Raw genomic sequence first — 23,459 nt, 5'->3', positions numbered from 1 at the left:
CAACTGGCGGGAGTATTCAAGGGCATTTTGAACCTATCACTGCTATGGGTGGAAGTTCCCACTTGCTTCAAAAAGGCAACAATTATACTAGTGCCTAATGTGAGCTGCCTGAATGACTATCGCCTGGTAGCACTCACATCAACAGTGATGAAATGCTTTGAGAGGTTGGTCATGACTAGACTGAACTCAGCAAGGACCTGGACCCATTGCAATTTGCCTATCGCCACAATAGGTCAATGGCAGATGCAATCTCAATGGCTCTTCACACAGCTTTAGACCACCTGGACCACACAAACACCTATGTCAGGATATTGTTCATTGACTATAGCTCAGCATTTAATACCATCATTCCCACAATCCTGATTGAGAAGTTACAGAACCTGGGCCCCTATATCTCCCTCTGCAGTTGGATACTCGACTCCTAACCAGAAGACCACAATCTGTGCAGATAGATGATAACATCTCCGCCTCGCCGACGATCAACACTGATGTAGCTTAGGGATGTGTGCTTGGCCCACTGCTCTACTCTCTATATTCCCCTGACTGTGTACCCAGGTTTAGCTCAGATAAATTTCCTGATGATACAACCATTGTTAGTAGAATCTCAGATGGTGACAAGAGGGTGTATAGGCGCGAGTTATGCCAACTAGTGGAGTGGTGTTGCAGCAGCAACCTGGCACTCAATGTCAGTAATATGAAAGAGTGGATTGTGGACTTCCGGAAGGGTAAGACGAAGGAACACATACCAATCCTCATAGAGGGATCAGAAGAGGAGAGAGTGAGCAGTTTCAACTTCGTAGGTGTCAAGATCTCTGAGGATCTAACCTAGTCCCAACGTATTGATGCAGTCATAAAGAAGGCAAGACAGCGACTATACTTCATTAGGAGTTTGAAGAGATTTGGTAAGTCAACAAAAACACTCAAAAACTTCTATAAATGTACCATGGAGAACATCTTCTATAAATGTACCATGGAGAGCATTCTGACAGGCTGCATTCACTGTCTGGTATGGGGTTGGGGGGCTACTGCACAGGACCGAAAGTAGCTGCAGAGGGTTGTAAATTTAGTCGGCTGTATCTTGGGTACAAAGTACCCAGGATATCTTCACGGAGCAGTGTCTCAGAAAGGCAGCATCCATTGTTAAGGACCTCCAGCATCCAGGGTATGCCCTTTTCTCACTGTTGCCATCAGGTAGGAGGTACAGAAGCCTGAAGGCACATACTCAGTGATTCAGGAACAGCTTCTTCCCCTCTGCCATCAGATTCCTAAATGGACACTGAACCCTTGGACACTACCTCACTTTTTATTAATACATAGTGTTTCTGTTTTTTGCACAGTTTTTAATCTATTCAATATATGTATACTGTAATTTACTTGTTATTTTATTTTGTTTTTTTCTTCTGTATTATGTATTGCTTTGAGCTGCTGCTGTTAAGTTAACAAATTTCACATCATTTGCCTGTGATAATAAACTTGATTCTAATTTCGATTCTAATACTGATACTATTACAAGGGAAAAGGTGCCCAAAAAGCTGAATGACCTAAAGGTACATAAGTTGCCCAGACCAAATGTATTGCACCCTCGGGTTCTGAAAGAGGTAGCAATAGAGATTATGGAGGCATTAGTAATGGTCTTTCAAGAATCACTGGGCTCTGGCATGGTTCTGAAGGACTGGAACATTGAAAAAGTCACTCCTGTCTTTTAGAAAGGAAGGAGGCAGCAGAAAGGAAATTATAGACCAGTTAGCCTGACCTTAGTGGTTGGGAAGACGTTGAAGTCAATTGTTAAAGATGACATTATGGAGTACTTGGTGACACAGGGCAAGATAGGTCAAAGTCAATATGGCTTCCTTAAGGGAAAATCTTGCCTGATGAACTTATTGGAATTTTTTGAGGACATTACAAGTAGGATTGATGGAGTGGATGCTGTGTATTTGGATTTTTAGTAGGCCTTTGACAAGGTGCTACACATGAGGATGCTTACCAAGTTCAGAGCTCATGGTATTATAGGATATTTACTGGCATGGTTAGAGTATTGGCTGATTGGTAGGAGGTAGTGAACGGGAATAAAAGGATCCTTTTCTGGTTGGCTGCTAGTGACTACTGGTGTTGAGCAGGTGACTGTTTTGGGACTGCTTTTTATGCTGTATGTCAATGGTTTAGATAGAATAGATGGTTTTGTTGCCAAGTTTGCAGATGATAGGAGGATTGGTGGAGGGGCAGTTTGTGTTGAGGAAGGCTGCAGGAGGACAGATTAGCAGAATGGGCTAGAAAGTGGCAAATGAAATACAATGTTGGAAAATGCATGGTCATGCACTTTTTGTAGAAGAAATAAATGTGCAGACTATTTTCTAAACGGGGTGAAAATTCAAAAATCTGAGATGCAAAGGGACTTGGAAGTCTTTATGAATTGAATTAAATTGACTTTATTTCTTATAACCTTCACATATATGAGTAAATATCTTCACATTATGTCTTTGTTTGAATGTGCAATGTGCAAATTATTGTAATTTGTAATAAATAGTATGTACAGTAAGATATACAACAGAACAGTCAATATAGCCTAGAAATATGACCATGTCAGCATCAATTAATCAGTCTGATGGCCTGAAGCCTGATGGTCCAGGCTTTAATGCTGTGGTACTGTTTCCTGGATGGTAGCAGCAGGAACAGTTTGTGGTTGGTGTGACTTGGTCCCCAATGATCTTTAGGCCCTTTTTATGCACCCGTTGCTGTAAATGTCCTGAATAGTAGGAAGTTCACATCCAAAGATGTGCTGGGCTCTAGGCAGTTTGCGCCAGTCTCTGCAGAGTCCTGCGATTGAGGGAAGTACGCAGAGCATCCTAAAGGTTAACTTGCAGGTTGAGTTGGTGGTGAGGAAGACAAATGCAATGTTAGCATTCATTTCAAGAGGTCTAGAATATAAGAGCCAGGGATGTGATGTTGAGGCTTTATAAGGTACTGCTGAGGACTCATCTTGAGTATTGTGAACAGTTTTGGGCTCCTCATCTAAGAAAAGATGTGCTGGCTTTGGAGAGGGTTCAGAGGAGGTTCACAAGGATGATTCTGGGAATGAAAGGGTTATCGTATGAGGAATGTTTGATGGCTCTGGGGGATCTCATTGAAATCTTTTGAATGTTGAAAGGCCTAGACAGAATAGATGTGGAAAGGATGTTTCCCATGGTGGGGGAGTCCAGGACAAGAGGACACAGCCTCAGAATAGAGGGGTGTCCATTTAAAACAGAGATGCAGACAAATTTCTTTAGCCGGAGGGTGGTGAATTTGTTACCACAGGCAGCTGTGGAGACCTGGTTGTTGGGTGTATTTAACGCAGAAATTGATAGTTTCTTGATTGGCCACAGCATCAAAGGTTACGGGGAGAAGTCCGGGCAGTGGAGCTGAGGAGGGGAAAGATAAAAGGATCAGCCATGATTGACTGGCGGAGCAGACTTGAAGGGCCAACTGACCTAATTCTGCTCCCATGTCTTATGGTTTTAAAATTTAGAATAATGTCAACTGAAACAGATGATCTGGTCATTGTTGCATTGCTGTTTAGGCTGCCTGTGTGCATTTGGCTGCTATGTTTCTTTAGTTACAAAATTAACTGCATTTATAAGGTATTCTATTAACTTAAGTACGTTATAGTTCGTGAGCCAGTAGGGTTGGTCAGTACCATCTGAGGGGAATAATGCTCATAGTGATTTTTGGCAAGGTATACATCTCTAGAGTTAGAAAATATGTGATAGCGTTGCACCAGTGGTAGCTTTATTACTTCAAATAAGTAATCACTTTTTGTATATATTCCATATTAACATCGTTATGGCAGAAAATGTTACCCCACACCCCAAAAGGTGAAAAACCTAATTTGGAGAGATCTCTGGAGTTTTATCAATGTCATAATATTTTCCATATTGTTGTATCAAATCAAAACAATCTTAAGCTTTTGTCATAGCATTTAGAATTACAGTACAATAATTCAAATATGGGATTCCACACGGCCATAACCTCGGCCCCATTTAGTTGTAAAATGAATATATTTAATCAAAGACTGCTTTCCATACTTTCATAACCTATTAATAATCATAATAATTTTCCAAGTCTTCCACATCGGTGGATGCCTGGTTCTCACAGTCTGCCAGTCTACACATGTCAGTACACCTGAGGCTATTTGCAACACACATATATCTTGGGAATGAACATTTTTTTGGACAGTTACAGGCCAGTAGATACAAGACGGCATCGGGTGCTGGCTGGCCTTCCATCCAGTGCACCACCAACTGTTCAGCTTCCTCTTCTCTCCCCATCTTCCATCCTCTGCCAACAGGGCTTGGCACTTGTGGGTCCTTCTCCAAACATCTTCTCCATATACCAGCCTGGTAGTTGGCTCACTGTGCATGTTTTGTTAAGCAGTTCTTGTATGGTGGGAGTTGATGACTTTCGATTTCACCTTTTTTGACACAGAAAAGGTGATACCTGAGCTCATTGACCTTGGTGGTCGATGCTTTTGGGGCTTACAGGAGACACGTAGATGCCTCCAGTTTGTCCATCAGTTCTGGGGAGAGGTCCCATTCATGACCCAACTCTAAGAATGTGTCCTGAGTTTCCCTGTTGCTGGTCAGAAGTTTTAGGGCACTTGTCTTCTCTTTGCCTGCAAAAACGCTTACAGTGTCACATCCTGTATATGCGTGCAACCCGATGAGAGCCCTACAAACATCTATGCCAACAGTGCCAGCAACCTTCCTGATGCCTACAAGCCTTGTACGGGTTCTAGTGCCACACCTCAGGAACAATGGGGCCTCAATCTTGTCACAAAATGCTAAAGACATCTGTGTCTTCTGAGCAGATCAGTACAGATTGGTATCCCTCTCATGTATGGGCAGCATGGAGAAGTAGGCGGCCATCTGCTTCTTCTTGTTGACACTGAAAAGTTGATGCCTCCTCACTGTCTTGAGATGTGATTCTGTAACATTTGTCATTCACAGCTGCATACAGAATCTTCTCCTGTAGCTTTGCTGTGTACTCCGCCTTCCTCCATTCATGGACTATGAAGGTAATGAGACTATTTTTGTTACTAACTTTGTTCAGGAAGCTCCTCCACTGCCTCACCATCTGTGTGCCTGTGATAACCTTGCAACTCATGACCAGTCTCTTCTCCCCGTAGAGATCTTTCACTATTCTTGATAGAGTTCTCCTTGTATGTGTCGAACACAACATCTATTCTGCTACTCTGCCTTCCCTCAGAGCCATACCCAGAAATGTTGTGGCAACATTTCTGAAAATAACTTGATCACCTTTCACTCTTTGGACCAAGTTCATTCCATCAACCACTGTAGCAGAGTTTCCTGGGAGTTGCTCTTCTACTGCTGCATTTTTCTGCAAGGTTGTGGCTAAAGTAGCTTTATTTGTTTTTCTCAGCGATGCTTCTGGTGTGGACAGGGCCCAGGACAATGGTCCAAGGGGATGAAAAAGGATACTCTCCCTATGTAGACTGCACCCTTGTGCCATCACTATGATGCGTCCAAACAAAGACCAGTCTGCTTTCAAAATGATCACCCTCCCATTTGATTTCACTTCTCTCTTCTTACACATATCACTGAATGTTTTCAGCTTGCTGGTTTTGATTGGGTCATGGAATTTCTTTGCTGGTGGGTCTTCCTCTAGTCTCTCATCCTTGAAGGTTGCATAGCATTGCTCACCAATCTCATATGCCTTCATCAGGTCGGAGGCAATGTCCTCGGGGCTGCCTTTGCCGTCGAGGTACTAATGAGGTCCTGCTTTTCTGCAAATGGGTTGACCCATTCATGTGTGAGGCTAACCACTGCTGAAACTGCTTCCTCATCTTTCTGGATTCTTGGCCACTGTGGCTCCGCATGACAAAGCTCTGATTTGTTGCCTTGCACCATCTCCCTTAACTGTCCCAGGACTGCACTGTGGTGCTCAGCTGTTATGTAGTAACACTTGATAGCTCCAGCATTCAGGCTGAACCGTGATGTGCCTCCAGGAGTCTGTGTGTCTTTGTTCACTGTGGCTTCAATAGCCTGGTCCACAGGGATCTGCCCAAAGGGGTTGTTCTGCTTTGAGAATTGGCCTGTCTTGAAGGCCTCCTACACAGAAGGATTTTTCTCTGGGAAGTTCATCATCTGAGCAAAGTAAGGGAACAGGTACCTGGCATAATTCATCTTATCATGGGCAAAGCACCATGGGATCATGGATCTTATAGCATGGAGGTGCAACTCCCAGTCCCCCTCAGAAGAGGCGCGCAGAAGCCTGAGTACTACGTTCTCTACCATGTCAATGTATGATATCCAGAATGTGGATAGCTCTTCATTGTTGTGATGGAGGTGTTCCAGAAAGTCTGTCCACAGGGTTATCAGCTCAGCTAAGAGTGGACTTTGCAACAGATTGTTCAACTTCTGTTGGTTCAATCACTGCCCATGTTGTTCACATGGTCTAAGAATGATTTGATCACCCCAGTCCTCTCTGGAACGTTGTCCTCAACCCACGATGTGAACTCTGCCCATGCGAGTCTTATCAGTGCTTCATAGGTGTACTTGTGGACCCTGACAGCATGATTGTAGTATTTATCATCAAGGACTCCATTGATGGACCCCTCTGCGACAATTGCAGCCTCTATGCATGCATACGTCCTTTAGACCAGCATCCCAAAATCGCTTTCCTAGGATGGCTAAGGCATTACATATGGTATGGAATGTCCCCATCCTGAGAAGAATGTTGGAGGAGCACTCTTTGTGCTTCCAGGCAATTTTAGTGGCTTTTGCGTAGAGTGCTTGATCCGTGAATACCTTAATTGTTTCTAGATGAAGTTCCTTCCTGATTAGCGCTGATTGGTTCAGGATTTCAAATAATATGGTCAACTCTGAGGCTGGTGAATTGATGGTTGGCAGATACCCAACAATATCTTGTGAGATTGGTTCTTGGTCCCTGGTGCTGATATTAAAACCAGTCCAGCTTGGGATTGTCTGATTCTCTGGATCTGTTTGCCTTGCAAGTGTCCAAACCAGGTTCTTCTTGCAGACAAGAAGAGCAGCTTCCTTGGTTTCCTGGACACAATGTTCCCTGGTTGGGAGAGGCTGAGGGCCCGCACACGCACTTGCTACATATACTTCCAGTTCTTGGTCCTCAATGTTGACTGAGCTCTGCTTCAGTTTCTCAATGTGTGGAAGCTCAGCTCTTGGCAGATGTGCTCCATAGACATTGGCCTGTACCACTATACCATTGACTCTATGTGATGTACCCTTTCCAGTGAGAGTTTCCTCAAGTCTATCGATATTGTCCCATGCAAAATTGGTGAAGACATGAGGCTTGATGGAGGCAGAAAGCTACCACCACTGCAATGCTATCACATATTTTCTAGAGTTTTGGAGTTGAGTAGGTGATTGATAAATAAATTCTAATTGGCAGCACTTTAATTCATATTGCTGATGATTGTGATTCAGCTGATTGGCTGGTAAGTAGTTTTGATTGGATTTGCTTTTTACGTGGATAATTACATGGACAATTTTTACTACTACTGAATCTAGAACAGAGGTTACCAACCTTTTTGTGCCATGGTCTAATACCATTAAGGAAGGGGTCCAAGGACCCTAGATTAGTAACCCTTGGTCTAGAAGTTTGACTACTGATTTTGAATTGAAGGTCTTTGATACTGCAGCTAGGATGTTGTCTGCTTTGCTCATTTCGAGAGGATTAGAATATAAAAACAAAGGTGTAATGCTGAGGCTTCATAAGCATTGGCCAGATGGCATTGTGAGCAGTTTTGGGGCTCCATATCTAAGAAAGGATGTGCTGGCTTTGGAGAGAGTCTAGAGAAGTGAAAGGGTTAACATGAGTGTATGATGGGTCTGGGCCTATAACTAGAGTTGAAAAGAATGAGGAGTAGCTCATCGAAAGCTGTCAAACATTGAAAGACCCAGATAGAATGGACTTGGAAGGGATTTTTCCAATAATGGGAGAGTCTAGGACATACCTTTTGAATAGAGATGACGAGGAATTCCTTACCTAGAAGGTGGTGAATCTATGAAATTTATTGCCACAGATGACTGTGGACGGCAAGTCACTAGGTATATTTAGAGAGGGGGTTGATAGGTTCTTGATTGGTAAGGGTTTGAAAAGTTATGGGGATAAGGCAGGAAAATGGGGTTAAGAGGGAACATAAATCAAACTTGATCAAATGGTAGAGCAGATTTGATGGCCAAATGGCCTAATTCTTCTCCTGTGTCTTATGGTCTTCTTCCAAATGTTGGTCAAAATGGAAGAGCAATTATTTGTCATCTGAGGGAGTATGATATGGGACCATCTGGAGAAGGATTTCTTGTTCATGTTTGGCTTAATGTCATGACATTTCATGGGATCTGGCATTAGTGTTGAGGACTTGCATAGCTGCTTGTTCCCTCTTATGCAGCTTTCTCTTGCCATTGAAACTAGATGAGCACAGGAATTTTGAGACAAATCTGGAATGTTGTCTGCAAGGCATGATTCAGTGAGGATAATTATGAAAAGCTAATGCTCGTCTAGTGTTGGAGTGAATTTTCTTCACTTTGATAGCAGTCCCTAGATGCTCAAGAAAATATCATAATAACAAAAGAAATAGAAGAAGGAATTCATTTGATCCTTCAAGCCTGTTCTTCTATTTGTTAAGATCAAGGTTGGTCTTACCTCGGTGCAATTTTTCAGCACTCTTCTTATCTTACTTGAGTTACTCCATGTGAAGAAATCTAATGATCTCTGCTATACCTTTTTAAGCCCCCATGATTCTGTGGTATCCAAATTTCCAAAAGTTCATCTCCCTCTCTGAAAAAAGGCATCTGGGAAAGCATCCTCTTTGTATTAAGCCAATTAAGCCTGTTATGCAACTTATTCATGTTTTGATAAAAACTTAGCGTTCTTCTAAGAAATTGTCCCTCTCTCTGCAATCTTTCCTAATGTGGCCAACCGACATCCCCGGGTCCAGTCTCAACTGCACAGCCTCAAAGGCATTTATATCCTTTCTAATTAAGAAGTCTACTGCTTCAGAATGCAGTCTCACCAATGTCTTATACAATTCCGGTAAGATTTTCTTCTTTATTCAGATCCTTCTGTAATAAAGGTTAATGCACCACTTTGCATCCTAAACGCGCGTTGCACCTGCATGTTTCCTGATATGACTTGTGCACAAGGACACCTTGGACATCAATTGTATCTAATCTCTCACAATTGGAGAAAATTTGTTGCTTTTCTGTTTCATGAATAACTTCACATTTTATTCCACATTGCATCTGTTATGCATAATATCTACTATGCTTTTACTCTGTTTGTTCTTTAATTCTCCTACTTGCTCATGATCCCATCTAGTTTTATTATATCACTAAACTAGGACATTTGATATATGTCCACTCTAGTAAATTGTCAATAAAGTTTGCAAAAAGCTGGGGCCCCAGTCATCCGTCACATCCTGCCAATGGGAAAGTTACCTGTTGATTTGCATTCTTTGCTTTGTGTCTGTAATCATTTCTCAGTCTATGTCAATATATACCCTCAATTTGTTGACTAGCTTCCTATGTGGGTTCTTATTGAATTGCAGATGATGTGTCCGGAGATGCAAATGGGGAGAGAGAGGAATGAAAAAGAGAAAAAAGAATTTTTGGAACTGTGAGGTACTAAACACTGCAGTTGCTGTAAGTCTAAAATAGCAGCAGAATTTGCGAAAGGAGACAAATGGAGGGCTCTAGTAGGTTGATGTCTTTCCATAAAACAGGCCAATTTTAGTACAAATTATGAAGGCTTCTTTTCTGATATTGAGAAATCATTGTTGAGTGCTATAGCATGCCAAGTCAGAAAATGAAATGTTGCTTCTTAAATTTACATCGAGTTTTATTGGATTACTGCAAGCAGCCAAAGATGGAGGCTGGAGTGGAAGTTGAGAAATAATGTGGCAGGCAGCAGGAAATTCAGCTCTGGAATTTGAATTTAGTTAATTATATGGAATATGAAAAAGACTAGGGGATGGCATTGAAACATATTTTGATGAAACTCAGTTTGGTGTTAAGGCAAATGTAACATCCATGTAGCTTACACAGGCGTGGGTTAAATTAAATTTCTAGTCAGTTACGTGTTATTTCTTAAATTATTAACATTTTAGAGTATGTCACAGTTAATAATTTACAAGTTTCAATTTGTTTTATTTTTATGTTTTACCTCCAGCCTAAGTCCAATTAACAATCTATAACTTCTTGGGTCTACTGCAATGGTACTGTTGCGGAAAAGGATTCTGCATTTCTCAGTAAGAACCTGGTCAACTCAACCTTCCCCTTCGGTTATTGTCAATTGCAGGTCAGTAAATCATTATTTTGTATCATCATTTTTGAAACTGGTTTTAAATTGAAGACAATTATGAGTCAGCAAAAGTTTTCCTTTGTCTCTGATATCTGCAATCTCTCATCTCCAGACAGGTTTTTTTGTAGTTTTGTTTTGTAATAGTCAAATGTGAAATTATTTTTACCAATGAAATATTGCTAAGAAATAACACACACAAAATGCTGGGGGATCTCAGCGGGTCAGGCAGTATCTATGGAAATAAATAAACAGTCAAAACCCTTCTTCACGACTGGAAGGCAGAATAAATCGGGGAAAGGGGAAGGAGGATAACAAAAAGGAGATAGTTGAAACCAGATGAGTAGGAAAGGTAAAGGGCTGGAGAGGAAGGAATCTGATAGGAGAGGCGAGTGGACCATAGGACAAAGGGAAGAAAGAAGGCACCTGGGGGAGGTGATAAGTAGATAAGAAGAGGTAACAGGGCAGAATGGGGAATAGAAGGAGGGGAGGAGAAGGGATTTTTTTTTTTCCGGAGGAGAAACTGATATTCATGTCATCGGGTTGGAGGCTACCCAGACGGAATATAAGGTGTTGCTCCTCCACCCTGAGGATGGCTTCATTGTAATAAGACCATAAGGTATAGGTGCAGAAGTAGGCCATATGGCCCATCGAGACTGCTCCGCCATTCCGTCATGGGCTGATCCAATTTTTCCAGTCATCCCTACTCCCCTGCTTTCACCTCATACCCTTTGACGCCCTGGCTAATCTAGAACCTGTCTAAATAAAGGCATCCGTTAGTCTTGCGAGACCATGGATCTGTGCCTGGAAAGTCTTCACTCTCCAGGGCACAGGCCTGGGCAAGGTTGTATGGAAGACCAGCAGTTGCCCATGCTGCAAGTCTCCCCTCTCCACGACATCAATGTTGTCCAAGGGAAGGGCATTAGAACCCATACAGCTTGGCACCAGTGTTGTCGCAGAGCAATGTGTGATTAAGTGCCTTGCTCAAGGACACAACACGTTCCCTCGGCTGGGGCTTGAACTCACGACCTTCAGGTAGCTAGTCCAATGCCTTAACCACTTGGCCACATGCCCACACAAGAACCTGTCTATCTCTGCCTTAAATACCCCCAATGACTTGGTCTCCACAGCCGCTCGTGGCAACAAATTCCATGGATTCACCACCTTCTGACTAAAGTAATTTCTCCACATCTCAGTTCTAAATGGATGTTCTTCAGTCCTGAAGTCATGCCCACTTGTCCTACACTCCCCTACCATGGGAAGTAACTTTGCCATATCTAATCTGTTCAGGCCTTTTAATATTCTCCTCATTCTCCTGAACTCCAGGGAATACAGCCCAAGAGCTGCCAGACATTCCTCATATGGTAATCCTTCCATTCCTGGAATCATTCTTGTGAATCTTCTCTGAACCCTCTCCAATGTCAGTATATCCTTTCTAAAATAAGGAGCCCAAAAATGCACACAGTACTCCAAGTGTGGTCTCATGAGTACCATATACAGCCTCAACATCACATCCCTGCTCTTATATTCTATACCTCTAGAAATGAATGCCAACATTGCATTCGCCTTCTTCACAACTGACTCAACCTGGAGGTTAACTTTTAGGGTATTTTGCACAAGGACTCCCAAGTCCCTTTGCATCTCTGCATTTTGAATTCTCTCCCCATCTAAATAATAGTCTGCCCATTTATTTCTTCCACCAAAGTGCATGACCATACACCTTCCCACATTGTATTTCATTTGTCACTTCTTTGCCCATTCCTCTAAACTATCTAAGTCTCTCTGCAGGCTCTCTGTTTCCTCAACACTACCTGTTCCTCCACCTACCTTTGTATCATCAGCAAATTTAGCTACAAATCCATTAATATCATTGTCTGAATCATTGACATACATCGTAAAAAGCAGCAGTCCCAACACCGACCCCTGTGGAACTCCACTGGTAACCGACAGCCAGCCAGAATAGGATCCCTTTATTCCCACTCTCTGTTTTCTGTCGACCAGCCAATGCTCCACCCATGCTAGTAACTTCCCTGTAATTCCATGTCCCTTATCTTGCGAAGCAGCCTCATGTGGGGCACCTTGTCAAAGGCCTTCTGAAAATCCAAGTACATCACTTCCCTGACACTCTTGAATATCCGGTACACTGCAGACATCTTTCACTGTGAAGACTGATGCAAAATACGCATTCAGTCCCTCTGCCCCCTCTGCCATCTCTGCATCTCTTATCACAATATCTCCAGCGTCATTTTTTTATTGGTCCTATATCTACCCTTTACTCTCTTTTACCCTTTATATACAAGAGGAGGCCATGGGCCAATGTGTCAGAATGGGCATTAAAATGTTTGGCCATCAGGAAGTTCTGCTTTTGGCGGGTGGAGAAGAGGTACTTGATGAAGCGGTCGGTCAATTTACAACATGCCTCACCAATTTAGAGGAAGCCGTATCGGGGGCACCGGACACAATAGATCACTTTAGCAGATTCGCAGATGAAGTATTACCTCACTTGGAAGGACTGTTTGGGGCCTTGAATGGAGTTGAGGGAGGAGGTGAATGGGCAGGTGTATCACTTTGGCTGCTAGCAGCGGTACGTGCTGGGAAGGAGATTAGTGGGAATGGTTGTATGCTGATGATACAACCATTGTCGGTAGAATCTCAGATGGAGATGAGAAGGCGTACAGGAGTGAGATATGCCAACTAGTGGAGTAGTGTCACAGCAACAACCTGGCATTCAGTGTCAGTAAAACGAAAGAGCTGATTGTGGACTTCAGGAAGGGTAAGGCGAAGGAACACATACAAATCCTCATAGAGGAATCAGAAGTGGAGAGAGTGAGCGGTTTCAAGTTCCTGGGTGTCAAGATCTCTGAGGACCTAATCTGGTCCCAAAATATTGATGCAGCTATAAAGAAGGCAAAACAGCGACTATACTTCATTAGGAGTTTAAAGAGATTTGGTATGTCAACAAGAACACTTAAAAACTTCTATAGATGTACTGTGGAGAGCATTCTGACAGGCTACATCACTGGCTGGTATGGGGGGTGCTACTGCACAGGACCGAACGAAACTGCAGAGAGTTGTAAATTTAGTTGGCTCTACCTTGGGTACTAGCTTACAAGGTACCCAGGACATCTTCAAGGAGCGGTGTCTCAGAAAGGCAGCATCAATTATTAAGGAGGCCCAACTCCCAGGGCATGTCGTTTTCTCACTGTTACCATTAGGTAGCAGGTACAGAAGCCTGAAGGCACACACTCAGTGAGTCAGGAACAGCTTCTTCCCCTCTGCCAACTGATTCTTAAATGGATATTAAACCCGTGAATGCTATCTCAATTTTTAGTATATATTATTTCTGTTTTTGCATGAATTTTAATCTATTCAATATACATATACTGTAATTTATTTATTTGTTAATTTTTTTCTTCTTCTATATTATGTATTGCATTGAACTGCTGCTGCTAACAAATTTCACAACACATGCCGGTGATAATAAACCTGATTCTGATTCTGAATGGACAAGAGAATCATGGAGGGTGCAATCCCTGTGTACAGTAGAGAGAAGGGAGGTAAAGATATGTTTAGTGGTGGGATCCTACGTGGGGATGAACATGGTGAAAGTTGTGGAGAACAATACATTAAATGTGGATGCTCATAAGGTGGTAGGTAAGGACAAGAGGAACTCTGTCACGTTTAAGGCAGTGGGGAAGATGGGGGTGATTATGTTTGTTTGGGAAATGGAAGAGACAGTCCGGAAGTTAAAGAGGCTAGCTACACTTTTTGTCATTTAAAAATGTACATATGTGTGTACAAATTACACAAGATATATTTAATGATGATTGCTTATGTCGAACAAATGTGCATTTCATCTGTTGATATATTGCCACAATTGGAGATTAAATGAACAGGTACTGTAATATGATTGTTCAACAGGTAAATTGTAGGAGTGTAACATGGAACAGCAGGTGTTCTCAACATCCCTGAGTGGCATCAGCAATTCTACATCTTCTATTGATCCAGCTATCTTGTACACCCATTGGTCTGTGTTTGCTGATGATGGAATACCTCCGGCTGTTTTTCACGATGGTCCGAAACAGAGGTAAGACATGGGCACTAAACAAAGTCATGTATGTGAAGTCTTCAGGACCTGCTTTGTATTGGAAGCAAATAATATCGCTCAAAAGCAAATAGATATTACAATACTGCAGTTACATACTTTTGTACTAGCAAGTGAATTTTAGCAGGAATTGGAGTAGTTTAGTGTCAATAATCTAATTTCTCATCCCTTTTTAGGTGTACATTTCAACATTATAAGGACTATTTTTGATGAGTAAGTGTGTCAAAGGTTACAGGGAGAAACAGGAGAATGAGGTTGAAAGGGATAATAAATCAGCTATGATGGAATAGTAGAGCAGACTTGATGGACCAAATGGCCTAATTATACTCCAATGTCTTATGGTCTATGGACTAGTGTTGTATTGCGTTACTCTACTGTGCAAGGAATGAGTTGGAATCTGAGGGATACTTGAGAAGTAGGAAATCTGCCATAGGACAAGTGTTATAAGTTGGAATGCCAATTATTGAGGATATACTTAATACCTATCAGTGCAAATATTTAACCCAGCAAAAAGTAGGTTAACATATAATCCACCTTAAGATATATAAAATTTGGAGTAGCGCCAGGCTGTTAAGCCAGTTGTCTATTTCAAAAAAGATTGTGGCTTATCTGATCTTTTGCCTCAACACTATTTTCCTTTTTGATCCCCATAACCTTTCCATTTCCCTGTAGTCCAAAAATATATCTGCTTGGGCCTGAAATATACCTAATGGCTTAGCAACCAGCTCTTTGTGGTGGGGAATTTATATAATATAGAAAATAAATTCCTTCTTGTATATCTTGTATGCCTGATGTTACCTCAATAAGCCACATCAGAAACAGTAATGTTTCAATTAAGTCACTTCAAACTCTTCTAAGTCTGCTTTCTTACATAATTAAACCAAGACCATATGGTCTCAAAAAAGCCCTTTAGGTATGCTGTTTCGTTATGTTGGGCCTGCAGAAATGGACAAAGCTTTACTTGCCACCTGAATATTTGATCCTTCTAAATGCTAGCTTTGTTTGATCCTCATATAAGAGTATTTGCATTTTACAATCGTCTCAAACCTTTTCAATCGGCTGTGCTTTTCTAAATGCCTTTTTAATGGCTGCTTTCTGACAAATAGTTATAGAAAATTACAGCATGGTCTGTGCCGAACCATATAAGCTGTCTACTCCTATCAACCTGTACCGGGACCATAGCCCTCCATACCCGTACTATCCATATACTTATCCTTTTACCTTTCATACTGAACCAATGACATCTAGCCTCAGTAAAAGACTGTCAAGGAATAAAGTCCTAACGTATTCAATCTTTCGTTATAACTCAGATCCTCCAGACCTGGCAACATCCTTGAAAAATTTTTCTATACTCTTTCAACTAAGTTTACATCTTTCCTGTAGGTAGGTGACCAAATCTGCACACGATACTCCAGATTAGGCCTCACCAATGTCCTATACAACTTCAACATAACATCCTATCTCCTCTACTCATTACTTTGATTTATGAAGACCAATGTGCCAAAAGCTTTCTCTGCGGCACTTTCAACCTGTGATGCCACTTTCAATGAATCATGGATGTGCATTCCCAAATCCCTTTGTTCTACTGCACTTCTCAATGCCCTATCATTCACTGTGTAAGACCTACCCTGGCTGGTCCTACTGAAGTGCAACACCTCGCACCTGTCTGCATTAAATTCTGTCTGCCCTTTTTCACTCTATTTTACCAGTTGGTCCAGGTCGCGCTGCAAGCCATGATAGTCTTCCTTACTGTCCACTACACCCCCAATCTTGGTGTCATCCGTAAATTTGTTGATCCAGTTAACCACATTATCATCCAGATCACTAGCATAGATGACAAACAACAATGGATCCAGCACTGATCCATGCGGCACTCCACTAGTCACAGGCCTCCAGTCAGAAAGGCAAACATCCACTCCCTGGCTTCTCCCACAAAGCCAATATCTAATCCAATTTAATACCTCATCTTAAATGCAGAGCAACTGGACCTTGTCAAATGCCTTGCCAAAATTTATGTAGGCAACATCCACTGCCTTGCCTTCAACTTTCATGGTAACTTCCTCATAAAAATCTATAAAATCGGTTAGACGCGACCTATCGTGTACAGAGACAACCTCAGTCTAATTGTAAATTTATGGCTGAACTGGAAAAGGACTGTCCACTCTCATTCCTCATGCAATCTGACAGAGCTTGAGCAGTTTTTTAAAGAGGAATGGGGAAAATTTGCAGTGTCCAGATGTGCAAAGTTGACAGAGACCTGTCCACATAGATTCAAGGTTGTAGTTGTTGCCAAAGGTGCATCTACTAAATACTGACTTGAAAGAGGTGAATACTTCTGTGATTAATTATTTTGTGTTTTATATTTGTAATTAATTTAGATCACTTTGTAGACATCTGTTTTCACTTTGATATGAAAGTCCTTTTCTGCTGATCAGTGTCCAAAATGCCAAATTAGGTCCACTGTGATTAAATATTGTCAAACAATAAAACATGTAAACTTCCAAAGGGGTTGAATAGGCACTGCATGCAGGGAGATTGGAAAAATCAGGTTGTTGCTGGATCTAAAGAGGGGTAATTTATAAAATGCCTACAAGCTGGCTTTTTAGAGCAGCTCGTTGGGGAGCCCACTAGGGGATCAGCTATTCTGGATTGGGTGTTGTGCATGAACCACAATTGGTTAGAGAGCTTAAGGTAAAGGAATCCTTAGGGACAAGTGATCATAATATGACAGAATTCACCCTACAATTTGAGAAGGAGAAGCTAAAGTCAGAAGTGGTGTAAAAAGAATTACAGAGGCATGAGAGAGGAGCTGGCCAGAATTGATTAGAAGAGAACACTGGCAGGTATGTTGGCAGAGAAATGGTTGAAATTTCTGGAAGCAATTTGGAAGGCACAGGATATATACATCCCAAAGAGGGGGAAGTATTTTAAAGGCAGGATGATATAAGAACAAAGCACAACAATGCCTCTTTCACTTCAGACGGTTGAAGAAGTTTGGCACGAGTCCCCAAATCCTAAGGACTTTCTACAGGGGTACAGTTGAGAGCGTCCTGACTGGCTGCATCACTGCCTGGTATGGGAACTGTACTTCTCTCAATTGTAGGACTTTGCAGAGAGTGGTGTGGACAGTCCAGCACATCTGTAGACGTGATCTTCCCAGCATTCAGGACATTTACAGAGACAGGTGTGTAAAAAGGGCCCGAAGGGTCATTAAGGACTTGAGTCACCCGAACCACAAACTGTTCCAGCTGCTACCATCCGGGAAATGGTACAGCAGCATTAAAGCCAGGACCAACAGGCTCCGGGACAGCTTCTTCCACCAGACCATCAGACTGATTAATTCACGCTGATACAATTGTATTTCTATGCTATATTATTGTCCATATTATTTATTACAAATTACTATAAATTGCACATTCAGATGGAGACATTACATAAAGATTTTTACTCCGTGCGTATGTGAAGGATGAAAGAAAGAAAGTAAATTCAGTTCAATTCAAAGCCAACATAAAAGCCAAACAGACAGTGTATAACAGAGCAAAAATTACTGGGAAGTTATAGGAATGGTAAGCTGTTAAAAGCCAGCAGAAGGCAACTACAAAAGTCTTAAAGATGGCATACAAAGATAAGCTAGCCAATAATATTGAAGAGGATGCCAAGAGTTCCTGCAGATACATAAAGTGTAAAAGAGAGGTGAGAGTAGATATTGGTCTGCTGGAAAATGATGCTGGAGAGGTAGTAATGGTGGGGGACAAGGAAATGACGAATGAACTAAGTATTTTGCATCACTTTTCATTGTGGAAGGTACTAGCAGTATGCCGGATGTTCAAGCGTATTAGGGGCAGAAATGTGTGAAGTTGCCATTACTAGGGAGAAGGTTCTTGGAAAACTGAAAGGTCTGAAGGTATATAAGTCACGTGGACCACATGATATACACCACAGGGTTCTAAAAGCAGTGGCTGAAGAGATTGCGGTGGCATTAGTAATAATCTTTCAAGAATCAATTCATTCTGGCATGGTTCTGGAGGAATGGAAAATTGCAAATGTCACTCCACTCTTCAAAAAGGGAGAGAGGCAGAAGAAAGGAAATTAGTGGAAATTAATGCCATGGTTGCATCCTTTTTCCATTCGAAAATTTCTTCTTTTTTGGAATATATCTGTCTTGCACCCTCACTTCTGTCATAAACTCCAGCCACTGCTGCTCTGCTGTCTTTCCCACTAGTGTCCCTTTCCAGTCAACTTTGGCCAGTTCCTCTCTTATGCCACTGTAATTTCCTTTACTCCACTGAAATATCGACACATTGGATTTCAGCTTCTCTTTCTCAAATTTCACAGTGAACTCAATCATGTTATGATCACTGCCTCCTAAGGGTTCCTTCACCTCAATCTCTCTAATCACCTCCGGTTCATTACACAATACCCAATCCAGTACAGCTGATCCCCTAGTGGGCTCAACAACAAGCTGTTCTAAAAAGCCATCTTGCAGACATTCTACAAATTCTCTCTCTTGAGATCCAGTGCCGACCTGATTTTTCCAATCCCTCGCATGTTAAAATCCCCCACAATTACCATAACACTGCCCTTCTGACAAGCCTTTTCTATTTCCTGTTGTAATTTGTAGTCCACGTCACTGCAGCTGTTTGGAGGCCTGTATATAACTGCCATCAGGGTCCTTTTACCCCTGCGATTTCTTAGCTCAACCCATAAAGATTCTGCACCCTCCGATCCTATGCCACCTTTTTCTAATGATTTGGTATCATTTCTTACCAATTACGCCACGCCACCCCCTCTGCCTACCTGCCTATCCTTCCGATACACCGTGTATCCTTGGATGTTCAGCTCCCAAAGACATGCATCCTTTAGCCTCGTCTCAGTGATGGCCACAATATCATACCTGCCAGTCTGTAGCTGTACGACAAGATCATCCACCTTATTCCTTATGCTGTGTGCATTTAAGTATAACACCTTAAGACCAGTATTTGGTACTTCTTGCTTTGATTGCACCACAACTCATCCCAATGGCTGCAAATTTCCCCCATTACCTGCCTGTCTTCCCTGACATCTTTACTGCTCACTATCTTAGATTTATTTCTGTTTTCCCCTTCCTCCGCTCTATCATTCCGGTTCCCATCCCCCTGCCAAACTAGTTTAAACCCTCCCTAATAGCTCTATTAAACCTTCCCGCCAGGATATTGGTCCCCTTCGGGTTCAGGTGTAACCTGTCCATTTTGAACAGGTCATACCTCCCCCAGAAGAGATCCAAATGATCCAAGAATCTGAAGGCCTGCCCCCTTGCTCCAGTCTCTCAGCCATGCATTCATCTGCCTGATCCTACTATTTTTGCCCTCGCTAGCACGTGGCAGAGGTAGCAATCCTGAGATTACTACCCTGGAGGTCCTGCTTCTCAGCTTCCTTCCTAACTCCCGGAAATCTCTCTTCAGGACCTCCTCCCTTCTTCTATCTATGTCATTGGTACCAACATGTACCAAGACAACTGGCTGCTCGCCCTCTCCCTTCAGAATATTCTGGACCCGATCCGAGACATCCCGTACCCTGGCACCATGCGGGCATCTCTGTCAGGCTCACAGAATCTCGTCTGTTCCCCTGACTATGGAATCCCCTATCACTACCGCATTCCTCTTCTCCCTCCTTCCCTCCTGAACAACAGCGCCAGGCTCAGTGCCAGAGACCCAGTCACCGTGGGAGTCCCCTGTCAGGTCATTCCCCTCAACAGCATCCAGAACAAGATACTTGTTGCTGAGGGGGACAGCCACAGGGGTACTCTCCACTATCCAGGCATTTTCCTTCCCTCTCCTGACAGTCACCCAGTTTTCTGACTCCTGTAGCCTAGGGATGACTACCTCCCTGTAGCTCCTGTCTATCACCTCTTCACTTTCCCGAATAAGCAGTAGGTCATCAAGCTGCAGCTCCAGATCCCTAACACGGTCTCTGAGGAGCTGCATCTCGGTGTACCTGGCGCAAATGTGGCCATCAGGGAGGCTGGAGGTCTCCCAGGATTCCCACATCTGACACCCTGAATAAAGCACTAACCCTGCAGGCATGCTATCTAATTCTACAGAAATGAAACAGGAAAAATAAGTCTACTCACCCACTTCCCTCGCCAAACAGACGAAATTTTTAAAACGATAGCTCGTACAGTTAGCTGTGGAGCCCTGCTGTTCCTGTCTGTCTGGGCTGATTCGCCAAGGGGAAAAAAAAGAGTTGGTTCCTCGCTCTCGCCTCTTCCCGTTACGGCCGAAGCCCATTGAAGCCAAAGCCCTACACTCTGCTACCACTTACTCTGCTGCCCGCTGTATAGGGTGGTCTTCTTTTTAAACTCTCTGCGCTGTCCTGTCTACGTCATGCGCCTGCGCAGTCTCATCCTTCTTGCACTCGAAATTTTAAAAAACTGCCTTCCTTCAGAATTCAGCTCCCATGCTGCTCTTCTTGTCCCGATCCAAAAGATACATCCCTATCTTTTTTCCATTGTCACTTTAAAATATATTCAAAAATACGTCTATCTCCAAAATGTTCTCTCACTGACACTCCCTCCACCTGACAAGCTCTTTTCCCCAAGACAAATGCCAGTAATGCTACTTCCTTGTTGGTCTATCTACATCCTGTGTATCAAGAAAATCTCCTAGATGCACCTCAAGCTAGGAATCCTGTGTCCCTTTTACACTGAGCAACCCCAGCTAGTATTTCGGAAATTGAAATTGTCTAGTACAGGTTTCCCCCGCCATCCGAAGGTAGAGCGTTCCTATGAAACTTGGTAGTGTGGAGGAGCAGAGGGATCTGGGGGTACATGTCTACAGATCCCTGAAAGTTGCCTCACAGGTGGATAGGATAATTAAGAAAGCTTATGGGGTGTTAGCTTTCATAAGTCGAGGGATAGAGTTTAAGAGTCGCGATGTTAATGATGCAGTTCTATAAAACTCTGGTTAGGCCACATTTGGAGTACTGTGTCCAGTTCTGGTCACCTCACTATAGGAAGGATGTGGAAGCATTGGAAAGGGTACAGAGCAGATTTACCAGGATGCTGCCTGGTTTAGAGAGTAGGCATTATGATCAGAGATTAAGGGAGCTAGGGCTTTACTCTTTGGAGAGAAGGAGGATGAGAGGAGACATGATAGAGGTGTACAAGATAATAAGAGGAATAGGTAGTGTGGATTACCAGCGCCTTTTCCCCAGGGCACCACTGCTCAATACAAGAGGACATGGCTTTAAGGTAAGGGGTGGGAAGTTCAAGGGGGATATTAGAGGAAGGTTTTTTCCTCAGGGAGTAGTTGGTGCGTAGAATGCACTGCCTGAGTCAGTGGTGGAGGCAGATACACTAGTGAAGTTGAAGAGACTACTAGACAGGTACATGGAGGAATTTAAGGTGGGGGCTTATATGGGAGGCAGGGTTTGAGGGTCAGCACAACATTGTGGGCCGAAGGGCCTGTACTTTGCTGTAATATTCTATGTTCTATGTAAGCCGGAATGTCGTAAAGCGAAGAAGCAATTACCATTTATTTATATGGGAAAATTTTGAAAGCGTTCGCAGACCCAAAAGTAACCTACCATATCATGCCAAATAATACGTAAAACCTAAAATAACAGTAACATACAGTAAAAGCAGGACTGATATGATAAATACACAGCTTATATAAAGTAGGAATACTTTTCCACAATCATTGCCTGAACTGTTCTCCGTAGCGAAAATCTCACACAAGCGCCGTCAGCAAAAACACGGCGCAAGCGCTCTCCAGTAACCTTTAAGCTATGAAGCTGCCAAATCATACCAAATAGCAGTAAAAATACACAGCCAATATAAAGTAGAAATAATGTATGTACAGTGTAGTATCACTTACAAGAATTGGGAAAGCGCGGAGCACACTGATGATGGTGTGTTAGACTGAGTCATCGGAGTTTGGGTGGTGCAGTGGCCTCCACCCTCCGGGCAGCGAACCAATACCGATCCGCGAAGCATGCAGTGGTAGCCGGGAGGCACACAGCACGTCTTTAAGAAAAAAGCTGAAATAAACATGCTAATTAATTAGGTGCCGCCCGGCACGTAATTGTTGGCCCAGATCAGTGCTGATTGCCGATTGCATCGCCTCTGATCTGGGCCGACAATTATGTGTCGGGCGGCACCTAATTAATTAGCATGTTTATTTCGGCTTTTTTCTTAAAGGGGTGCTGTGTGTCTCCTGACTACTGCTGCATTCTCCGTGAATCGGTATCTGTCCGCGGCCTGGATGTGGGTGGTGGGAGACTGGGGTGTCATCTCGTCATCTGTTTCCATTAGAGCAGGCAGCTCATCTTCTCCTATGACTGCCCGCCTCGATGTCGAAGGTCAAGGTTTGTCGTCTGCTGTGGCTGCTGTGGAAGGCTTGCTTGACTGCTGAGCCTCGCGCATTTTTCTATCATACAGTTCTTTGTACGCACTCAAACCATCCTGCAAATATCCCCTAAGCCGATGTACCCTTTCAAAATTAAAGTCGTACCTTATCATTACTCATTCAGTTTTGATTGTTATCCTTTCCTCTTCCAATTGCATCAGCTCTTCATCTATCAGTTCTTGGTCATGGGATGCCAAAACCTCTTCAATGTCGTCTTTGTCAGCTTCCACAAGCCAAACTCACTTAGTCCTTACTTCGTTCACCAGGATCAAAACGCTTAATTATATCTAGTTTTACGCTAAGTGTAACACCCTTACGAGCTCTTTTAGGCTTTTCCGATACCTTAGAGCTCATCTTGCAAACGGCTGCTCACAGGCATGTGTTTAAGCAATGCCGGTGAGAATGCAGTTCCGAATCTGGGGAGAGCAGCTGCTCGGGGTGCACGCTGCCTTTTATCGCGCGCTGCTTTTTTTCTCACGCTGCCTTTCTTCGTAACAGTGAAAACACCTTCTTGTTAGCGAAAACAGGGTACTAATGTAGGCCTTTCGTAACAGTGAGGTTTCGTAAAGCGAATGTTCGAAAAGCGGGGGACACCTGTACTATAACCCTATTTTAATCACATTTCCATGCTATTCTATTTA

At 42.9% G+C, this 23,459-nt stretch overlaps 1 protein-coding gene across 4 annotated transcripts in view; it reads left to right on the top strand.

Annotated features, from left to right (window-relative positions):
- The window catches only part of LOC140195569 (meiosis-specific coiled-coil domain-containing protein MEIOC-like), a 97,934-nt gene that overhangs the window by 15,359 nt on the left and 59,116 nt on the right, over positions 1–23,459 (top strand). Inside the window, exons 1-4 of one of the 4 annotated variants that reach the window (XM_072254139.1) lie at positions 8,986–9,066; positions 9,581–9,653; positions 10,201–10,329; positions 14,251–14,416. In XM_072254139.1, the coding sequence (XP_072110240.1) occupies positions 14,271–14,416 (146 nt within the window). In that variant the 5' untranslated portion in view covers positions 8,986–9,066; positions 9,581–9,653; positions 10,201–10,329; positions 14,251–14,270. Of the gene's footprint in view, positions 1–8,985; positions 9,067–9,580; positions 9,675–10,200; positions 10,330–14,250; positions 14,417–23,459 lie in introns of those variants that run through there. The other 3 variants (XM_072254138.1, XM_072254140.1, XM_072254137.1) reach the window with 3 other exon arrangements.

Source organism: Mobula birostris, chromosome 3, assembly GCF_030028105.1.
Source record: "Mobula birostris isolate sMobBir1 chromosome 3, sMobBir1.hap1, whole genome shotgun sequence".
Lineage (NCBI taxonomy): Eukaryota > Metazoa > Chordata > Chondrichthyes > Myliobatiformes > Myliobatidae > Mobula > Mobula birostris.
This window is presented reverse-complemented; position numbering and strand designations above follow the sequence as displayed.